Below are 17,015 nucleotides of genomic sequence, written 5' to 3' on the forward strand. Positions count from 1 at the left end.
GCCCCTCCCTCCTGTCAAGCAGCTTGCTATGGGACCACCCGAGCCAAGCTACAGCTCTGTGTGTCCATTTTGACCCCACATTCTCTCTCTCTTCATTGGCTAACTAACTTTGACAGCAGTGGGAGCCAATGGCACCACTGCTGTGTCTCAGCCAAAGAGGAGGGAGAGTCGTGCACTTGTGGATATCGCTGCATAGAGATGGGGCTCAGGTAAGTATTAGAGGGCTGCTACACACAGAAGGCTTTTTATCTTAATGCATAGAATGCACCTTCTCCCTTTACAACCCCTTTCAAGTGATTTTTACAATTTTGTGTTTGTCTAATGCCCCGTACACATGATCAGACTTTCCGACAACAAAACCGTGGATTTTTGTTCGAAGGTTGTTGGCTCCAACTTGTCTTGCTTACACACGGTCACACAAATGTTGGCCAACAATTACGAATGTAGTGACGTCCAAGACGTATGGTGAATCGATGTGATGTCTCCATTACCAACGCTAGTTTTACAAGATCGAGCACTTCAGGCTCGTACTTGATTCCGGGCATGCGTGTTTGTAATTTGGACTTTTGTACACAAGATCGGAAAATCTGACAACAGACATTTGGCAGAAAGTTTGAGAGCATGCTAGCCAACACTTATTGGCAAATGTTTGATGGAGTATACACACGATTGGACTTACCGCCAACAAGCTCACATCCAACATTTCCCGTCGGAAAATCCAATTGTGTGTACGCGGCATAATAAATTATAAGGAGTTCGCTATTGGTTGTCTATACAGCACTTTTTTTGTTATTTTGGTATGTCATAGTTAAGCCTCATAAGCCTCATACACACGATCGGACTTTGTACAAACTTTCCAGTGGATTTCTGTACAAAGGACGTTGGCCGTGAACTTGTATTGCATACACACGATCTGACTTTTTCAGCCAACTTTCACCAAATCACGTTATTTTTCTGCTCTTTACTGCCATTTTTGGTCAACTTCTGTATTGTTGTCTGATCTTTGGCATTGGTTCTGAGCGTGCGTGTTTGTAAAGTCTGATGGTTTTCTGTACACACGATCGGATTTTGCTCCATCGGGCTTATGTTGTCGAAAAGTTTGTCCGTTCGCACAGCCAACAAAAGTCTGATGAAAAACGAAAAAGTTTTGTCCGATGGAGCGTACACATTGTCAGATGTTCCCTTAAAAGAGCTAATTTGTATGTTTGTTGTCAAAAAGTCTGATCGTATGTATGGGCCTTAATATACACAATTATTATCCAACTTACTCTGTGCTGGAATCCATTTTGTTCGGATTTATTTTTCTTCAAGAACATTCTATGTAGAGCATGGGCCAGAACATATACAGCCGTGTATATAAAGGAGGGATGAGTTGTATGAGAAGACATTAAAGTTGAAACATCTCTTACACCTGTACAAGATTTTACATCCATTTTATATTTTTCTTGAAAATAGAGATTTTTTTGTGAGTTTGGGGAAAGGCATTTAAACCCTAAAACCCAAATATCTTCCAGTAGGGGGTCAGTTAAGCAGTTGGAGAAGGTGACACCTTTGGTATAAACATCCAGGTTTTTTTTTTTTTCTCGCGGCCACACAAATATGAAGCTGTGGTTAAGTAATGTATACTTAAAATAATATAAATCAGTTAACTTAATCCATGATGGTGGGAAAATAAATGTGATATTTTCTGCACCAGAGTATAAACGAAAAACAAAATTATAAAAGTTAGTTATGGAAGTTCCGCACACAATGACGACCTTAGCTTTTGATCCAGTAATTAATCCTGATGTGCGAAAATCATTAACGGTATTTCGTTTGAGTTGAATGATATAATCTGTGCAGATCCCATGTTCTCTCATCATCTTGCTCAGTTCTTGGGACTCCTCATCACCGCTGCCATCCTCTGGTGTTATTATTCCAACCCAGTTCCACCCAAAATGCTGCAAAAAAGTAATAATAGCTTCAAAACGGACCCAATCTTCAGGTGTCATATGGAATAAAGTTGGAAACATGTTTCTATCCTTCAGACTAGTGTCAGTGACTCTGTAATTGACCTGGATAAGATGTTGGGAAATATTTTAATGTGATGTTATTTATTATTGATACTTATATAGTGCCATCAATTTACGCATCACTTTACATTTATACAGTATATTGTACATTTCCATCAGTCCCACATCCTCAACAGGCTTACAATCTAAGGTCCCTAACTCACATTTATACAGTATCATACAAAAGTGAGTACACCTGTTTGTCTCACATGTTTGTAAATATTTTGACAAAACGCGCAGGGCGGAGCGACACGCTGACGTCGCCTTGTGTTTACATCTTGTTTGTGCGCTGGCCGGCACATCAGACATAAGGCTTATGTTGACGCTAACATTGTAAGTGCAATACTTTCTATTTTAAAGTTTTAATAAATGGAAAAGGTTTTACACTATTTGGAGCCTTTATTTTTTATGTACCACCTCCATCCATCTACCTGTCTGAGCCTATGAGAAGTGGCTTGAGGATAACTGAACGTGCTTACTGTGTAATGGAACCGGGCTGTGTTTAAACTACAAATGTTTTCCTTGATCCTCTGTAACGGGGGAACATGGTTAGCTGGTAAGAAGTGATTTCTTCTATCATGTGGTGGATTCAGCAGATGATTTGACAGCGTTTGGAGACGCCATTGTTCACATTGATGGACTATATCATTATTTGAGCACTGGTGGACTTTTTTACTGATTTTGTATTTATGCAATTACTAACTACTGATTGCTTATAGGTTTAGCGCTATTTTTCTTCTGATTCATGCCTACTGTGTTTATGTTATACAGGAGAATTGCAGCTTGTATTATGTTTTGGAATTTTGTATTTTTTATCCTCTTAGCGCAGTTTCTTTACCCTTTTCTTTATATCTTTTCATGTGACAACACTGAAGAAATGACACTTTGCTACAATGTAAAGTAGTGAGTATACAGCTTGTATAACACCGCGTACACACGATCAGACTATCCGGAGGACTTAGTCCGGTGGACCAGAGTCTGCTGGATAATTTGACCATGTGTGGGCTCCGGCAGACTTTTTCTTCCCAAAAGTCCGGTGGACTTTGAAAGAAGTCTTGACTCAAAATTGTCCGCCAGACTCGGCTTTCAGACGGACAATCCGCTCATCTGTGTGCTAGTCCGCCGGACTTTCCAAATGCACCTTGTCCCCATGTTGATGAGGACAAGGGCCTCTTCCCGACAACCCTGGCTGTTGGGGTCTGAGGGCGGGGGGCTTATCGGAATCCGGGAGCCCCCTTTAATAAGGGGGCCCCCGGATCCTGGCCCTCCACCCTATGTGAATGAGTATGGGGTACATCGTACCCCTACCCATTCACCTAGGGGGAAAAGTGACAATAAGAAAAACACACAACACAGGTTTTTAAAGTAGTTTATTAGTCAGCTCCAGGGGTCTTCTTCTGACTTCCTGGGGGGTCTTCTCGCCGGGCTCCTCTGCTATCTTCTGTCTTTTGCCGCTCTTTTGGTAGCGGAGGAGCCCGGCTTTCTCTTTTGTCGCCATCCGGGGGTCTTCTTCCGACTTCGGGGGTCTTCTTCTGACTTCTCTGTGCTTTGTGGCCTCTCCGGTTCTTCTGCCAGGCTCCTCCGCTTCTTCCAGCTCTTTTACTAGTGTTGGCCCGGTCTTCTCGTTCATCGTCACTGCCTTCTTCTTCTTCCTTCTTCTCTTTTTCCGATGTTGACACAACACGCTTTCCCGCTGTAACACGGAAACACGTTGTGCAGCGACTTATATAGGCATAAGGGGCGGGGTCGCCATGTGATATCACATGTTGACCCCACCCCTTATGATGTCACAGTCCCGGAGGATGCTGGTCACCGGGTGATGAAACATGGTGACCCCGCCCCTTATGCCTATATAAGTCGCCGCACATTGTGTCCCCGGCATTACAGCGAGAGAGCGTTGTGTCAGAAGAAGAAGAAAAAGAAGAAGAACTCCGCTAGCAAAAGAGCAGAAGATAGCGGAGAAGACCCCTGAATTCGGAAGAAGACCCCTGGAGCTGCCTAATAAACTACTTTAAAAACGTTTGTGTTTGTTTTATTGACACTTTCCCCCCAGGTGAATGGGTAGGGGTACGATGTACCCCATACTCATTCACATAGGGTGGGGGACCGGGATCTGGGGGCTCCCTTATTAAGCCCCCCACCCGTAAACCCCCGACAAACAACAGCCAGGGTTGTCGGGAAGAGGCCATTGCCCTCATCAATATGGGGACAAGGTACTTTGGTGTGGGGGGGCCGCAGGGCCCCCTCTTCCCCAAAGCACCCACCCGCCCATGTTGAGGGCAGGCGGCCTGGTACGGTTCAGGAGGGCTGGACTGGCCAGGCTGCATGCTCGGATAAGGGTCTGGTATGGACTTTGGGGGGAACCCCACGCCGTTTTTCGGCATAGGTGTATCCCTTAAAACCCATACCAGGCAACGGGGCTCGCAAGGTGTCAATCTTGCCGATGAAAGCGGCGAAACATTGACTTCCTTATCTAGTCCCGTCATACCTGAAGCCACGTTCAAAATGAACGGACTTTAGTTTGTGTGTGGCTAGTCCGTTCATTTGGAAAGTCCGGCGGACCTCCACCAAAAGTCCGGCAGATTGTCTGCCGGACCTAGTCCACCAGAAAAGTCAGTTCGTGTGTGGTCATGTGTGTGCATGTCCGCTCGTTCGGAAAGTTCCGCGGACCTCCGCTGCAAAGTCCGGTGGATTGTCCGCCAGACTAACTCCGCCGGATAGTCTGATCCTTTGTACGGGGCATAACAGTGTAAATTTGGTGTCCCCTCAAAATAACGCAACACACAGCCATTAATATCTAAACCGCCGGCAACAAAAGTGAGCACACCCCTAAGTGAAAATGTCCAATTTGGTCTCAATTAGCTATTTTCCCTCCCCCGTGTCATGTGACTCGTTAGTGTTACAAAGTCTCAGGTGTGAATGGGGAGCAGGTGTGTTAAATTTTGTGCTATCGCTCTTTCATACTGGTCACTGGAAGTTCAACATGGCATTGCATGGCAAACAACTTTCTGAGGATCTGAAAAAAATGAATTGTTGCTCTACATAAAGATGGCCTAGGCCAGTGATGTTGAACCTTGACACCCCAGATGTATTGGAACTACATTTCCCATGATGCTCAACAACACTGCACAATGCATGAGCATCATGGGAAATGTAGTTCCAAAACACCTGGAGTGCCAAGGTTCACCATCACTGGCCTAGGCTATAAGAAGATTGCCAAGACCCTGAAACTGAGCTGCAGCACAGTGGCCAAGATCATAGAGCGGTTTAATAGAACAGGTTCCACTCAGAACAGGCCTCACCATGGTCCACCAAAGAAGTTGAGTGCACGTGCTCAGCATCATATCCAGAAGTGTACAGCTTGTATAGCAGTGTAAATTTGCTGTCCCCTCAAAATAACTCAACACACTCAACAGCTCTGGTGAACTCCATGACCAAGAGGGTTAAGGCAGTACTGGAAAATAATGGTGGTCACACAAAATATTGACACATTGGGCCCAATTTGGACATTTTCACTTAGGGGGGTACTCACTTTTTTTGTCAGCGGTTTAGACATTAATGGCTGTGTGTTGAGCTATTTTGAGGGGACAGGAAATTTACACTGTTTTACAAGCTGTACACTCACTACTTTACATTGAAGCAATTTAGTGTAATTTATTCAGTTTTGTCACATGAAAAAATATAAAAAAATATTTACAAAAATGTGAGGGGTGCACACAATTTTTGAAAATACTGTACATACACATACTAGGGCCAATTTAAACATGACCCAATGATCCTCCTAGCATGTCTTTGGTACGTGGGAGGAAACTGAAGTATCCAGAGGAAACCCAGTACAGGGAGAACATACAAACTCCAAACCGGTAGTGCTGTGGTTGCGGTTTGAACCAACGGCCCTATGGCTGCTAGTTTTAACCACTAAACCACTGTGCTGCACTGTTTTTCAAGCAATGAAATATGAGAAATGTAATATATAAATGACAAAGATCTCTTTATCATATTTATTTTTTGCTGTTCTAATAAAAATAAGTCATTGTCAGAATTTTTATTCATAGAGATCTACGTTTATGAGAGTACACACTGCATTCCATATACCCAGTGAAGTGGCTGGCCTCAGGCAATACACAGAGATGAAACGAGTCCTTCTACATAAGTTGTATCTGTTTACCCCCAGTATTCCCTTCTCTACATCAATACAAGGTGCTGACTTTATAAGCTTGTCTGAGAGTTTAGAAAAAAAAGGTCTGGAGCTGAAGATACAATCTGCAGAGCTCAGCAAGGAGAGCTCTGAGAGCTGATTGAAGGTAAGGGACCCCCCCCCCCTTCACACAGCACACAGGAACAGTGCTAAGGCTGTCAATCTGCTGGAGCTCCCTCCCCTGTCATCATTTATATTGGGGTCAGGAAAATGTGTCAGAAGTGACTCATACAGATAGCAGAGGAAGGAGGAAGGAGACAGAAATTAAACTTAATGCTCTGGATTGAGACAAGTACACACTATAGAGGGATATGCTCCACTGGGGTGGGTGTGCTCTCATGTCTAGCGTGTTTTTTTTTGCAATAGGAAAGTATTCTGCACAAAGAAAGCAATGCAAAGAGAAGAGAATTAAATTTAATACAGAGACACAACAGACACGCTTCAGGATTATGAGAAGTTGGGGTAACATAATAAATCAATATAATGAAGGTCTTTTTCAAATAAAGTTACTGATCCTAATACTACCACAAAATTAACATAATCCATGAAACATGATAACAGTTTACATCATCCCAAATAACTAAAATCATATGTTTCAGGAGGGTGTGGGCGACTGTTCAGTAAGATGGCCCCTTGATTAGGGACCGCCTATAGCCCATTGTCAGCTATCTCCTGGGCTCTTCTAAATAGCTGAGTACTTGCTGCCTCCATCACTATGTGGCGGTGCCGACAGGACACGTACTGGTTAAAAAAACTCCCCAGCTTCTTCCCTTCTACATGCATCTGACTCAGCCAAAATGGAGGCAGAGACCAAAGCCCCAGTACTGGTCCCAGACCTCTAGCATTAGCTGGGCAGGACGCAAGAGGGAGAGCCACTAATGGAAGTGGGTAACAATCAGTCCAAACTGCACCCTGACATCCCATGGCCTGACCCAATTGTAGCCTTTCCTACAACAGGGTAGTCAGTGTCTGACACTACCTTGAAAGAAATGCTACCCTCCCTCCGAGCCTCACTGCAATCTGATATTTTCTCCTCTCTTAACCAATGCAAGCTTGAACTGCAGTAGATAGGGGGCAGAGTAGACCACATGGAAGACAAAATGTGTGAAGTCACTACTTTTTTAGTAGACTCGCATGCAATTCACCAGGATGAACTGAGCTCTATGAAAGAAATAGTGGCTGATCTTGAAGATAGATCATGCCGCAACAATCTAAAAATCAGGGGTATTCCCAAATCAGTACAGACCCGCCAATTACCTCATTTTGTTCACAATCTATTCAAAGAGGTGCTGCCTAATCTTACATCCGCAAGTCTAACTATTGATAGAATACATGATATTCCAAAACCATCATTCCTCTCTTCAGAAGTGCCATACAACGTTCTACTAAGGATACATTTTTTTCAAGTAAAAAAAAAACGACTGGAGGACTTCTGCTGTGTTGATCAGTTACCAGTACAGGCTGCGAACCTTCAGGTCCTTCAGGCTTCTCCCAATACACCCTACAACTTTGCCGCAATCTGAAATCCATAACCAAAATCCTGCAAAATAACAAACCCATATACAAATGGAAGTACCCTACAAAATGTAATGGGACCTACAACAGGAACTCATACAGAATCACCCCACTGGACAAAGGTCTCAAACTCCTTAAGAACTAGGGAATCATACCATAAACAACCAACATCTCCTAATGGTTCTCCACACCAGCCGTCTAAACATGTGCATTCTGAATGGTAAGTTGTGTCCAGGAAATCATTTTCCTTGTGAATGACCTAGAGGCCTCTTCTCTAAAACCTAGGGGAACTCTGGAGTCAGAAGGAGTACCTTTCACTCTACCCTATACCTCATGAATTCCTGCAGTTACCACTGAGCTTGTGGGTCCAGGTGTACCTTTTCTTTTTATTAGTTTTTTACCTCCCTTTACCTTTTTGCCGTTTTTTTTTTTCTCATTCTCTCTTGGCAGTCTCTGACTGTGTTATTGGAGTTCTGCTCAGTTTCCTCCCTACTACGATCCAGAGTTTATTCCTGGTAGTTGCATACCTTAGAGCTACATCTGTTTACTTCGTTCAATTCTACACTTCATTTTGGCTGTACATCATGGACAGTTCCCATCACAGTATCAGAAACAGTCTTCTCATTTATATGGAGCATATTCCTTCATCACTGTTCCTGGAAACCCCCATCCTACCATCCATGATCATTCATACTCTTGTCAACTCTTCCCTTTCAATTTGCATCATCACCTTCTATATCAGCTGAAAATTTGTTCCTAAATGTCTGATTTGAACTACCCAGTGAAGTACCACTCCTTTTGGAAAGAAGCACACTCCAACAAAGTTGACTTGGTGGCTATACAAGTGACCCATTTTTATAACGATTTTATATCTCACTGTTCTCACAAAAGCGTTCCTCATATTATCATGGCCTCAACTCACACCAAGAAGAGGGGAGTGACGATAGTCATCAGTGACTCTGTATCCTAATCCCTAACTGAAGCTATTCTAGATCCGGAAGGCAGATATATTATATTTCTTTGCACTATTAACAAAAATCTCAAAGGTTTGACAGTGGTATCTGGTTGTGTGTGGGGATTTGAATCTGGTTGCTGATCCCAGCGTGGATGCCACAGTCAAAAGGTCACTTGCCTTCACTGTGTGGTTTTCTTCACGCAGAGGAAGTGCACGATGTGAGTTAATAAAATTGGGGTATCCCCGCGCTACCATATACAGATCTCACTATATACTAGGGGTGGGTTGCAGCAGAACACCGACAGCGGTATAAACCCTACCACTGAAAAAATGTGTGACAAAAATCAAATAGGTGATGTTGCGCTCCCTTACAGTGAATAAACACCTCTCAGCTGCATACAAAGTTGCATACAAAGTTGCATATACCAATATTATAAATCCAACTATCGTGTCAGACCGTAGTCCGTAAATAAAGTGTCAAATGCTAAATAATAAGCGAAAATATGATATAAAAGTGTCCAAGTGATTAATAAAAATCACATAAAATCTAAGGTGCCTAATAATTGTAAAGTGCCTAATAATTACATACACAGTTACATATTACTATACAGTAATGTGGACTCATGTATCGTGATCAAGAGTGGTCCATAAATAAAGTGTCAAATATTACAAATTGCATAAAAAATAAACAACATTTACACAATAGGAGTGTCCAGTGTCTCTAAAAATCGCATACACCAGTGAACATATGTCATGCACGTAAACTAATTACTCCAAAGATGTAGCAAACTGTATTAGTAATAACATAAACGTGAATCACACAGTGCAATCAAAGCATAAAAACTACAGAAAAGAAAAACAACAGTCTCTTAGGCAGCATATAAAGTGCCACGTGCTTTATATAGTGCTTCTCCAGATATAAGGTGCCAGATAAACCCGTGTATATACACTCCTGTGCCTCTTCAGTGTCCCGCATGCATCAAGTGAAATGGCCCCTTACCTTACTGCTGTAAGGAAAACAGCAGAAAACAGGGATCTCAGGCTATCCAGGTGGTGTACCCCTACTTCCAGGTTATGGAAACTGTCCCCACATCAGTTAATCCAAATGGCAGGATCGGTAGAAAATTCAGATGTGATTCATAGTTCCCTAAGGAACAGGCCAACCTCTAACCCACCTGGTGTTGCTGATATAGGAGTAAGGACCAGCAATGTCTGGTGCAGACTGCACAAGATGTGTATCGGTCAGAGAACTGACTGTGAATGAATTTGGATCCACCTGGATAGCCTGAGATCCCTGTTTTCTGCTGTTTACCTTACAGCAGTAAGGTAAGGGGCCATTTCACTTGATGCGTGTGGGACACTGAAGAGGCACAGGAGTGTATATACATGGGTTTATCTGGCACCTTATATCTGGAGAAGCACTATATAAAGCACGTGGCACTTTATATGCTGCCTAAGAGACTGTTGTTTTTCTTTTCTGTAGTTTTTATGCTTTAATTGCACTGTGTGATTCACGTTTATGTTATTACTAAAACAGTTTGCTACATCTTTGGAGTAATTAGTTTACGTGCATGACATATGTTCACTGGTGTATGCGATTTTTAGAGACACTGGACACTCCTATTGTGTAAATGTTGTTTATTTTTTATGCAATTTGTAATATTTGACACTTTATTTACGGACCACTCTTGATCACGATAGATGAGTCCACAATACTGTAGTCATATGTAACTGTGTATGTAATTATTAGGCACTTTACAATTATTAGGCACCTTAGATTTTATGTGATTTTTATTAAGCACTTGGACACTTTTATATCATATTTTTAGCTTATTATTTAGCATTTGACACTTTATTTACGGACTACGGTCTGACACGATAGTTGGATTTATAATATTGGTATATGCAACTTTGTATGCAACTTTGTATGCAGCTGAGAGGTGTTTATTCACTGTAAGGGAGCGCAACATCACCTATTTGATTTTTGTCTCACGATGTGAGTTGCCTCCACGCAAATGAGCGTGACTTTGAATACTTCTCCCAGCGACACAACATGTATACAAGTATTGATATGTTTCTGGTTGATAAGTTATTATTATAGAAGGTGTCCTCATCCGCCATCTCTGACATCACATTATCAGACAATACTGCTATACACAACTGAGGCTTAATTTAAGAAGGCTATTGTGCGAGAGCCATGACAAATATCTGCATCATATGAAACATAACTATTATACACTTAACAATAGGGCGGGTAAGCTCCCAGCAAACAGACTGAAAGCTCAAAGAACCAAGACATGGATCCCATTTACCTTTCACCCACAAACCAAAGAAAGGCTCTTCAACCCCCAGCCAATAGCAGATGCCTTTGCTGACTATTACGATTCCCTTTATAAACTTGAACCGTGACTCCAATACACCTCAACCATCAGAAGTAGATATGTATCAACTTCTAGTATTAACCTTCCAACCCTAAATGACTCTCAAGTACAGCCAATAAAAAAAACTCTAACAGAACCATAAATAAATACAATTATTAATTCTCTACCTCTAGGGAAATCACCAGGCCCAGACGGCCTCACCAGTGAATGCCTTAAAACCTTCAAACACATTCTCACCCCCTTCCTACTTCCAGTCTTTATCAAAGCGACCAAAACGGCCTATTTTCCCTCTAAAAAGTTAATGGCACATTTTGTGACTCTTCTGAAGCCAGGAAAAGACCCAAACATGCCTGAAAATTTCTGCCCAATTTCTCTCTTAAATTTAGACATATATGCCAAACTTCTAGCCACCAGATTATTAGGATTTATTAGGGTTTATCAGGGTTTATCAGAGGCAGACAAGCACCTGATCAACCTCATTCACCACATGGAGCTGAGTCAAACCCCTTCTCTGCTGCTTTGGCGCAGAGAATGTGTTTGATCAGGTCCTCTAGGGCTAATCAAGTTCGACTTCTCAGGTCCAATTATGTTTGTGATTTTAGCTCTCTACTCTTCCCCATCTGCCCACTTCTTCACATCTGGACTTCTATTTAAATCCTTTTCAATCTCCAATGGTAGGAATGCCTCAATTTTCAATCTTATGATTGAGCCATTGACAGAATCTATCTGGTCTCCTCCCCATATTTACGGTTTCAAATGCAATGGCAGACCTCACACGAAAAATATTTTTTGCAGACAGTATAATTCTTATCCCCATTAAACCCCTGACTTTTCTCCAATTTTCCCACCAAGTCTTGCATGATTTTAGCAGTGTATCTTATAAAGTAAATTTCTCAAAATCCTTAATTCTATACCTAGGTGTCCAGACCAAAACCTGCAAACACCTCTCATCCCAGCTGCCATACTCATGGGCTGACCAGAGAATCCCATATCTGGGAATCACTTGTATTTCCTCTGTCACGCAATTAACAGATGCCACTCTTATAACTCTGATTCACACACTATGAGGAGATACACAACAACTTGCTAAAATTAAGAGGTCTTGGGCTCGGAGGTTGGCAGCATTTAAAATGCAAGTCCATACCAAAACTTTGTACATTTTCCACACACTTCAGATCCCATTAACCTCCCCTTACCTATCTTCATTAAAATTGAGAGAAGCGGAGAGGAGAGCTTGGTGTGCCTATCATCTTCTTGTTAAACATAGATGGTTGGGTGGGTTCAGATTACTTGACATAGATGACTACTTCTATACCTCTCAACTTGCACCCCTATGCCACTGGTCCAAACTCTCCAAGACATTCTATGGAAAGACATTGAAACTGCACTCACATGCTAGACTATATTATACCACCTTCCGTTGGCAGATTCCTGGATCCTACAGAATATTAAATCACTCCCTTTGCCTAGCCGTGCTTCCATCGTAGTATGGAGGAAACCCATAACCTAACCCTATCCAGGGACCTTCACAACATTATATCCATTACCCATTGAGAACACTGGAACTCCTTTTGCCCTATATTTTGCTTAAACAATGGGAAGAAGCAGGAATCCATTGGGTGGACCATCTCTTTCACGTCAACCAACTAAAACCCTTGGAATCTTCCACTTTGTACAATGATACCCAAAAATGTCTAGCACTTCCTATTCTCCCTGACCTCCACCAACAAGGGTATCCCTTCTTGTTCTATAACACTCTACAAAACAAAACAATGTTTTCTAAGACCCCCTATGTTAAAGTGGGACACTGTAAAAAAATATGACTTCCAACCCCTCTGAAACCATAGATCTAATTAACATGCAATTTTCCTATGAAAACATGTATTCTCACAAAAACTCCACATGCTCTCTATTCGAAGGATTATGGAAACCATGGATGGACAGTAAATACTATACCAATGTCTTTTTATATTATATTGTACTTCTCACATGCTCAATGTTATATGATCTGAAATATCTATGTGATGCATAACATGATGTACAAGCCTTCTTTCTCGTTTTGTCATTATATTATTGACCTTATTTGACTCCTTTCACACTGGGGCGCTTTGCAGGTGCTACAGAGCTAAAAATAGCGCCTTGAAAGTGCCCTGAAAGAGCCGCTCCTTACTCTCCAGTGGGAAAGCCTGAGGGCTTTCACACTGGAGTGGTGCGCTGGCTGGACAGTAAAAAAAGTCCTGCTAGCAGCATCTTTGGAGCAGTGAAGGAGTGGTGTGTATACCGCTCCTTCATCACTCCTGCCCATTGAAATGAATGGGGCAGTGCAGCAAAGCGCTGCTACAGCAGAACTTTGCAGTGGTTTTAACCCTTTCTCGGCCACTAGCAGGGGGATAAAACTGCCTCACTAGTGGGTGAATACCACCGCTAAAACGACAGTAAAGTGGTGGTAAAAATGGTGCCTGCACCACCCCAGTGTGAAAGGGGCCTATGTGTTACATTTTGTAAAAATGAATAAAAACATTGACTATATAAAAATTTTCCAAGTAAATTTCATACACTTAGATAGATAGATAGCTAGACATTCTTTCACCTGCAGCAAAGATGCAGTTCAGCACCCACCCCCCAAGAAGAGCATATCGGTAGGGCAGAGGTTGGTGTCAGTAGGGCAGTGGATGGTGTCAGTAGATTTTCATATAGTATCGAGAACTCTGAATCCATGGCAAAATGAAGCTAACACTGGCCACTAGAAGTCCATGGACTAAGGCAAGATGGCACCTTATGCTGTTGTGGAATCAGAGCTTCAGGAAAATTGTGTCCAATCGGGCTATATACAGTATAACTAAAGGAAGCCATGTGGCACAATGAGTAGGGGAGGGGCCAATCTCTTGTTACTCTGAGGAGCACATTGTGAGCATACCGTGGTAATACTGTCTGATTGTCATATCCCCGCACTGTGAGGACTGAATGCTTTTTAAAGTTTGGAGCACTCTTAAGCACCAGGAAAATGTGAGAGTTTTTATACTTAATAAACTGGTTATTTTGAAAGAGAAAGTACTATGTCTAGGTTTATCGCTTTATGATTTGGGTGTATTTAGATAAATGTAAAATAATTAATATTCTAATCTCAAGATTTCCAGCAAAGGAGTGAAACTGCATAAAAAAGATTACCAGGAATGCGCATGCGCGAGGGTTCCAATATGGCCGCGTAAGCCGGGAGCTCCGCTCCACGCCGCCTTTCCAGCACTGCTAGCAGGCCACCCAGCCAAGCTGCTGTTTCTGCGCACCGCTCATCGGATCCCACACACATCGGGGATCACCCGGAGACTGCTTTGCTGACCCGGGACGATCGTAGGCCTCGTGGAGGTCGAATTCCATTCCCGCGGGGTGTACCAAGATGGCCGCCGGACTTTAAGCACTTGTGAGGGGAAGTTTTCACCGCTCCGGAGGGCCAAAAAACTGGACCTAGAGGTACCCCTCAATCCCTTACACAATAAGTGCCCCTTGTATGCTCAAAACGGGGGCCAGGAGGAACTTGCAAGGGGAGTTCAACTCCACCACACCATCAGGGAGTCACAAGATGGCCACCGCAGTGGCCACAGCCACTCAACCCTTACCACAACATCTAGAGCTGACTCCAGATCACAAATCAGTCATAGCTCCGGCTATCCTCCACTTCACATCAGGGCCTCACAGCCTGGGGACTCCCTCCCCCACCTCTACAGAATCACTACTCAACCAAGCTTTTGCCTTACCCACCCCCGGTCCTCAGGGCCCAGCCACACATATGACTCAGTCATCCATGGAAGAACTGTTTCTCAAATTCTCGACACTCCTAGATAGGGGTCTTGCAGCTAATGCAGCAGCCATTACCGGTGAAATCAGAGCAGATTTGCAGAACATAGGATCCAGGATGGATGCTATGGAAGACAAAATTGAACAAACAGCAGCCATCTCCCATCAAAACACCGGGCTCATTCAAACTTTGCAAGATCAATTGGACACAGCGTTCTCACGCATTGACGACCTGGAAAATAGGTCAAGGAGACTGAACTTTAGAATTAGAGGCCTGCCAGAATCTATTACAGATGTTGCCACGGCAACACAAGATTTGATCCGAGCTCTGGTTCCTAATATCCCAGCAGCTCGCCTGGAACTGGACAGAGTCCACAGAGCTATGGGACCCCCCAGGAAGGACGGGTCTCCCAGGGACGTCATTGCTAAACCTCTATATTATGCTGTGAAGGAGGTGGTGATGAAACAAGCCAGAACCCTACCGCAGATCTCATGCCAAGGACACCTTGTGCAAATATTTGCGGACATTTCCCCAGCTACCATCCAAAAGATAAGAGCCTTGAAGCCGCTCCTGACAGCCATGGCCCAAAAGGACATCAAATATAAATGGGCCTTCCCATTTGCGGTGCGATTTTCACTCAAGGACCGGTCATACTCCTTTTCCACATTTGATGCCGGAGAAAAGTTACTTCTGAAATTAAATGTCATAGCCCAAGAAATGGAAATGGAGACTGCTGCTCCAACCTCTACTTCCAACAAACGCCCTCCACCTACTGGATCCCCCAATCCACTCTGGAGTAAAACCAAATCCAGAAGATCATCCAATCACAGTCCCCCCTGAACCATCCAGGCTCTTACGTGCTGTTTCTCAGAAGGGACTCCAATCCTGGAAGAAATTTTTCTTGGACCTTGAGGACTGAAAGGTTCCCCAGCCCTCCCTCAATGGGGGCACTGCTGCCATTTTGTTCCCTATAAACTAAGGGGCCACTTTTCTACCCTACACCCAGTTACTCCCCTAACAGGACTTGTTTTAACTATATCTCATCCCTAACCAACCCACCCTCCCCCTCATCCCCCATCATCCCCCCTCCTTCCCCTTTACATTTCCCCCTTTTTTTTTTTTTTATTGTTTATGTAAGCTATCGTGGTACACCAGACTATAGTAATTGAGACTTGAAGCCTCTTGGGTGGCACTTTTCTTGTTATTTCGTATACACCTGTTGGCAAGCGCATGGTTATTTTGTTACTTGTTTTATTCCAGCGGGTTAAGAAGCGCTGGGGCCTTTTCGACCATCTTGGTGGTCAGCGGGGTTGGAAGATCAACCCCAGGGTTGGCATTATTTATTTATTTATTTTTTTTATTTTTATTTTTTCCAAATAATTTTTATTGTTTTAAACAAAGTGTGAACAAGAAAAAGAAAAACAGATAATCAATGACATGTATATTCAGCATGTTACATAGCTCCGAGTTACATTACATTTCCACAAGTATAGTATAAGTAAATAACCAAAATCCCTGGGAAGATTACACTTGAGCTATGCTGAATAGATTGTGGGGGGCCGGATAGTGGTCGCCAGTCTTATCCATAAAGAGGATGATTGTACCTTGTCGGGCGTTCATGACAAAAGTTGAGGATAGATCAGTCTCAGATATCCTAGTTTTCAGAGTAGGAGAACTAGCTTGTGGAAAAGCTGAAAGTACAAGTCATAGTATGAAAGTTGCGTAAAGATAAAACTGTAATTGTCAGTAGAGGTTAGGGGGTGGAAGGAGAGGGGGGTCAAGGGAGCAAAGAGAAAGGGGGAGGGGGAGGGAGGGTAAGGTGGGAGAGGGCAGGCAGGATACGGGTGTGGGACAAGGATGGGAAGAGGAAGAGTGGGAAGATAAAAATAGAGGGGGGGGAAAGGATAAGGAGAGGAAATGGGAAAGGGCTAGAGGGAAAAGAGGGCGGAAGGAGGGGGGGTCTCTGGCTTTCCCCCGCTGTTAGGTGAGGAAGCGGTTAAACCTAATCAAGGAGTCGGATGGAAGATTTCTATCGGGAGGACATAAGGGATAAATATTGTTGTTTAGTTTGGAAATGCAACCAGCAGGCCCATTTCATACTGAACTTAGAGGGGGTGTCATG

The 17,015-nt window shown here is 43.2% G+C and overlaps 1 protein-coding gene across 1 annotated transcript in view; it reads right to left on the minus strand.

Moving 5' to 3' along the window:
- Positions 1-17,015, minus strand: part of LOC143941292 (vomeronasal type-2 receptor 26-like) — a 152,529-nt gene that overhangs the window by 19,665 nt on the left and 115,849 nt on the right. Inside the window, exon 5 of the mRNA XM_077463327.1 lies at positions 1,269-2,054. Coding sequence (XP_077319453.1) covers positions 1,269-2,054 — 786 coding nt within the window. The remainder of the gene's footprint in view (positions 1-1,268; positions 2,055-17,015) is intronic.

This window comes from Lithobates pipiens, unplaced genomic scaffold (genome assembly GCF_037356315.1).
Source record: "Lithobates pipiens isolate NorthernLeopardFrog02 unplaced genomic scaffold, aLitPip1_a1.2 Scaffold_3, whole genome shotgun sequence".
Lineage (NCBI taxonomy): Eukaryota > Metazoa > Chordata > Amphibia > Anura > Ranidae > Lithobates > Lithobates pipiens.